The following is a 6,000-nucleotide window of genomic DNA, read 5'->3' as shown; positions in this document are numbered from 1 at the left end:
TAACTGATAAGAAATAAGGTTTCTGTAACGTTATTGTAGGAATGGATAAAACACAAGGAAAGGGACCTCCTGGACTTCCCACACTGAGAATTTCTGACTGTAAATATCACTAATTTATGAGTGGAAAATACCCAAATAATTGTTTTGCTCAGAGGAGGTAAGCACCTGCAGCTGTTGTGGATTGTAACTTGTGTTGTCAACACTCATAACCTGTGAATATTTGGATTGTGCAACTCACAGGTCCTGGCATCTAGAAGACACAAAACTCCAGGTGCTGGTCTGGGGCGAGGCAGCACACTTCGCTGAATTTCAAGTTGTTTTGATAAGGACAATGTTCACTTTCCCATCTACCAAAAAAAAATTAAAAAATTAAAGAAAGCACTTGATGACTGTAAACTTCTCAGCTGGGAAGGAAAACACTTTCAGTCTTTCCTGTGACTGCCCCACACACCTGTAGTGAGATCATGCTACAAAAAAATATTAAGAGAAAGGGAGATTGCACTGTTTTAAAGACTTACATTCATAGCTTGTTCTAGTGTTTTTGACTTTGGACACTTTATTTCCTGTGGCCATGGGAAGTATCAGAGGACCTTGTGAGCAGTGTAGCCTGCAAGCTGCTGGCTACCATCCACAGAGGCTGAGAATGCCTCACTTCATGCATGTAAGCACAACTGGAATCATGGGTGTTGTAGAATTCATACTGTCATGGAACTAAGTGGGAAATATGTGAAGACTCATAAGCCCAAACTGGAACTCTAAAAATGAGTGCATGCTGAGACTGGGCATAGTGCAGGTCCCATCTACCTGGAGTAACAGCAAATCTCCTCACAAATGTTAGCATGGTCCTTCAAGCTGATAACCAACGAGGTGAGTTCACCATCACATCAGCTGTAATCTTTGTGTTGGCATCCAGAGTGCATCCAGTAACCTGGTTTGGCCACCATAAGCACGGATGCTCCAGCTCTGGAGCAGACAGGCATCTGCAGTACTGCAGTGTCAGGTACCATGTGGGATTCCAGGCCCAGTGCTGCTGAATCATCTTCTATCTAGCAGGCTGGAAAACAGCAGAAAACAGTGATTGATCAAAACAGAAAGCTTTTGTTGGAGTGTGTGGTATGCACAATTTTTTGAGAGAAAGGATTTCTCTGATTCAGTAGAAACAAGTCAGACCCAAAGAGAGATTTGGGTAGTCACACTTGGGTAGTGCTGGGCCTCCTGGGCAGTGTCGGGCTGCTAGAACAGCAAAATGCCACCGCTGCCACCAGGCCAGTGTGGCGGCTCATGCTGATATTCCCTCTACACCGCTGCCTGCTCCTGGGCTCAAACTGTTTGCAAAATGGTATGAACTGTGCCGGAGTACATCCAGCTGGGATTGCGGGTGCGGGTAAACTCAGTTCTGCGGGAAGGTGAGGGCTGTGTAACCCAGTCTGGGCGGTGCAGCACAAGACACTTCTCGCCACGAGGCTCCGTGCAGCGAAAGGTCCGAGCGGGGAGCCAGGGCCCTCCCCGGCCGGAGGGGATGTGCCAGCCACGGCACCGCACAGCGACTCCAGGACACGCGGAAAAGCGGCGAGCTGGTCCCTCCGCCCACGGCGGCGCGATTCGGGATCGGCTCTGGGCACGGAGTAACTCGGGACCGACACGCGCCTGTCCGTGTCGCCCGGCCCCGCGCGGTCGGGGTCTCTGGGTGCGGCGGGATCCCGGCTGACAGGGGACCCCGGCCGGCAGAGACCCCGGCCCAGCGCCCGGAGGCGGGGGCGGTGCCGCTGGGGGCGGCGGCATCTCCCCTCCCCTCCCTGCCCTCCCCGCCCTCCGCCGGGGCCGCGGCGCTGCCCCCTCCCGCCGGGGATATCCCCGGCCCCTCCCCGGCGGGCGGCGGCCCAATGGAGGTGGGGATGCTGTGCGGGCTGCGGGCGGGCTGGGGGCGCCGCCGAGCCGCGGACGCCGGCGGGCCGGGGCCGCGCTCACTCGGCGGGGAGCCGCGGGCAGAGGCGGGCGGCGCCGGGGCTCGGTGCGGCGGCGGCTGGGATGCGCCGGCCGGGCGGCTGTGGGGGCAGATAGCGTCCCGCGGCGAGGCGGCCGAGTGGGGCCCGGGGCGGCGGCCGGCGGGCAGCGCCATGGCGGCGCAGCGCGACCCGCTGAGCGGGTACCTGCCCCAGCCGCTCTCCGACCCGGGCTCCAACAGCGAGCGCAGCGCCGACTCGCCCGCGCCCGGCTCCGAGGAGGACTCGGCCGGGCCGCCGCGGCCCCTGCATAGCCCCGAGTGGGGCGAGGAGCGATTCCGGGTGGACAGGAAGAAACTGGAGGCCATGCTCCAAGGTGAGGGCGGGAGCGGCGGCGGTGCCGGGGGGCGCGGGGCGGCGGCCGGGAGGGACGAGAGGGGCCCGGCCCCCGCCGTGCCGTGTCCCGGCTGCCCCGTCCCGCCGGAACGGGCGCCCCGAGCTGTCAGCGCCTTCCCCGGGCGCTGGGTCGGCGGGAGCCCCGCGGGCCGGTCCCGGCTCCCGGCGCTGCCGTGGCCCCTCAGGCCGGGGCTGCTCCCGCTCTCCCTGTGCCCCGGGCCCGTAGCCGGGGGGCCGCCCAGATGCTGTGGGGGCCGGCCCGGCGCCCTCGGGGCTCGCAGGGTCCCCGTCCCTCAGAGCTCTGTCTGTGGAAACGTGACATCCCGCTGGGGCAGGGCGGTGCGGGATCGGGGCTTTCGAGGAACCGGCCGGCGGGCAGCGAGCCGCTGGAGCCGGGCGTCCCGGCCGCAGGAGCGGGGACGCTCCGCAGAGCTGACAGCGGCCGCCGCTGCCCTGCAACCGGCTCGGCCCTTGGCTCCGCTCTCTGGGGCTTTTTGAAGTTTTTTTTTTTTCTTTCCTTGAGGCTACATATTTTATCCCAGTATGTTTTGAATTATCTACTCTCAGTGGAAGTTACGTAGCCAGTTTTTGAAAAACAGGAGTAGTAATTGCTGACTTTGTTGCTGAAGAGCACATGAGGTTTGAAGCGGCTGAGGATGCTGTGAGCGCGGTAATTCCCGGGGTGTTCCCGGCTGTCTGCTCTGAGGAGCCCGTGAGAACCGAGGTGGGTTTCAGGCCTTACAGTGTCACATCTCAGGGTGTGTCTGGATGAACAAGAGGAGACGGTGGTGTTTCAAGAGGGCGCTTTTTCCTTTGGAACTACTGTTTTGTAAATATTTAATGTTACACTAGCATGGTAACTCACGTAATTGTGTACGTTTTCAGAACAAACAAACCTTTGACAAATGTTTCACCTGGCGTGTCACAAGGAAGGCATTTCAGTCACTCACTGGAAACTTTAGGTGCTCCCTGCATGAGCATCCCTGTCAGGACACCTGCCTTCCTCCTTGCAGGGGTGGAAGGGAGGCTGTGGGAGCAAACAGGGAAGCAGGAGCTGGTGAGTTGGGTTGGTCACTGAAGAGCTGCGGTTTGACTTGCTGACTACAATGATTGGAATTTTTTAAATTGAGATGCTCTCTCCTGGGGGTGAGTTAATCTTTAATCAGTTAATACTTCAGTGCTAGTAGAAAAATCTCATTATGTAATGCAGTAAAGAGAAAGGAATTTTGAGAAACAGAGCAGCAACAACTATTTATAAAGATGTGCTCGTCAGAAGTTCTGTAAGAAGATTAAGGTTGCCTTAACTTTTTCCTCTAATAGCCAAATAAATTTCTGTTATCCCTCACACAGTCCCTTCTTCTACTGCCTGAGGTAGTAAGCATGAAGGGGTAGACAAAGCTCCCAAGCAGAAAACAAATACTGTATAGGTTGCATGACCCAGTAGTAGCCAGTGTCAAAATGTAAGATTTTCTTTGCTCCTTTTTTCAAATTTTATTTCTTACCTTTGTAAGAAGAATAAAGTAGTATGCTTTGCTGTATGCTCTGTCTAGAATACACCTTCAGGTGATGGAGGAGGGTTTCTATCACATAGTTATCCTTGTTGTGGTGGAAAGCTTATGTTGTACTTGGAAATAAGTGGCTTTATGTGAAAATCTCAACTGTCTGGCTTACTGTTAATGAAAAAGTGCATATGAAGGAACAAGAAATGAGAAAACTGAACTGTTGGTTAAATATTGTTGCCTTCTTCAGTGTCCTCTCAGTTTCCTCTGTGTGCATTGCAGGTATTTGTCTCATGTCTTCACTAACAAGAACCTCAATCACCAAGCAGCTCTGTCAGGGAAAGCATCATGGAGCCAGATCTTTAACTGGTACCCAGAAATTCAGTTATGCTGCTGATTACAAGCTAAACTTGATTTTATTTTTTATCTTCTCCCACTCTCCCCATCTTTTGTTTGTGCTCGTCTTTTGGGAATGGAGGCTTTGACTTTCCCTAGTAGGAAAGGCACAATGGAAAAGAAACAGTGTGAGCCATCTCCAGGGACAAACTTCTGTTAGATTATTTGTAGGGTTGTGTTTCTAATACAAAATCCTTCACTGGAAGTTCTTAAAATATGCAGAAGTTGCATTGTGGAAGAGAAACATCTCTTCAAGTGATGATGAGCAGATTTCTTATTTCCAAAAGTTAGTCAGTTTTTGCACTTTTTTTTTTTTAATTCAGGCTGGTGTAAATGCAGCTTTTTGTTCATATTAAATGCTTAAAGACTCCTCTTTTGCTTTTACCAGCTACTAGATAGCTTGTTTACATTTGGGAAAGTTATTTTTTAAATTATTAAAAAACTTAGAACATTTTCTAGTGATCACCATACCTTTATTATATTTTGGAAGAGTGAAAATTTATCATATTCTTTAGTTCAGTTGTCTTTAAAGCCAAGTTTGAAAGAGCATCTGTTGAAGGAACTTATCAGGAAATGTTCTCATTCTTGCTTGGGGGTGTCTTGGTGTGTTTTTTTTTTTTCCCTCATCAACATCTGTTGTTTACTGTACTAATCGTGAAATGTCAAAAAAACTATCTGGGAGAAAGAATATGTAGCAGCTCTGTGTTCAACTCAGTGCTTCTGCTGCTTTTTGTATTGCTGAGTTGTATATGTGTTGCTGCTGTGGTTATTTTCATCTTTCCCACCGTTGATAGTTTGTGATGAGTTTCCTGAGGGCCAGGGCTGATCCCAGCAAGGCTCACCTGGGAACAGCAGACTCTGCAGCTCATGGGGCACCTCCCTGTCAGATACTGAGTAACTGCAGTAAGTGCTGTAGCAAGGACTCAGTATCTTTCTTTTGAAAAAGAGGAGGTGCAGGTAGTTGCTACGAGTTGTATCTGAAGCAGAAATCAAAACTGACTTGAGGTGTCAGAAAATTTTGATAGATTTGAGGATGCTTCTGCTACCTTTTTTTCCTCCCCCCATTTTAAAATAATTGTATTGGTATTTCCTGAGTGGTTATGTTTGGAATATCAGAAATTGCAAAAGCTGTGGTAAACCCCTTGCAAATAAGAGCCATGTCCATCTTCTTTGTAGGACTGTTTTATTACTTACACGTAGATGACTGGAATCGTGTCCCATAAACAAATCTCAGTCTTTACAGTGGGGTGTAAGCTCTCTTATGCCTCATGTCTTCCTCAGTTTGTTGGTGAACAGATACTTCTAGAATTTTTTTTTTCCTAGGAGGCCAATATGAGTTAAACAGATCAGCTGTTCTTTTCAGCAGTGGCAGAAGATGCTATTTTTTAGTAGCCCAATTAGTTGCAGCTGCTCTGCACAAATTCTAGTAAATGCTCAGGTGACTTCATATTGTGGGATGATTTATTTAGTGCATTTTTGAGTGCCTGTTGCTGTAGGAGCTGAGTACTATCTCAAAGGTGCAGAACAGTAAACTTGGGAAAACTGTCCAAAAAGTACAATCTATCAGCTGATGTTGCAGCAATCAGGGTGCTTAGACAAGTTGGCCATGAACATTAAAAAAAAACCCAAACCAAAGAAAGCAACACCTTTTTTTTTTTTGTTTTTTTTTGCTTGTGTGGTGTGTCTCATTCTTGGTTACAAAATGTTGTGGCAGTCTTGAATTTTAAATAATCCTTTTTCTTTGTCATGTTCTTTAGCAGATCTAG

At 50.1% G+C, this 6,000-nt stretch overlaps 1 protein-coding gene across 2 annotated transcripts in view; it reads left to right on the top strand.

Moving 5' to 3' along the window:
* Nucleotides 1–1,972: 1,972 nt before the first annotated feature.
* BICC1 (BicC family RNA binding protein 1) overlaps nt 1,973–6,000 on the top strand; it is an 89,507-nt gene continuing 85,479 nt past the window's right edge. For both annotated transcript variants that reach the window (XM_056495169.1, XM_056495168.1), the window contains exon 1: nt 1,973–2,319. In XM_056495169.1, the coding sequence (XP_056351144.1) occupies nt 2,118–2,319 (202 nt within the window). In that variant the 5' untranslated portion in view covers nt 1,973–2,117. The remainder of the gene's footprint in view (nt 2,320–6,000) is intronic.

The sequence above is a fragment of the Oenanthe melanoleuca genome, chromosome 6 (genome assembly GCF_029582105.1).
Source record: "Oenanthe melanoleuca isolate GR-GAL-2019-014 chromosome 6, OMel1.0, whole genome shotgun sequence".
Taxonomy (NCBI): Eukaryota; Metazoa; Chordata; class Aves; order Passeriformes; family Muscicapidae; genus Oenanthe; species Oenanthe melanoleuca.
This window is presented reverse-complemented; position numbering and strand designations above follow the sequence as displayed.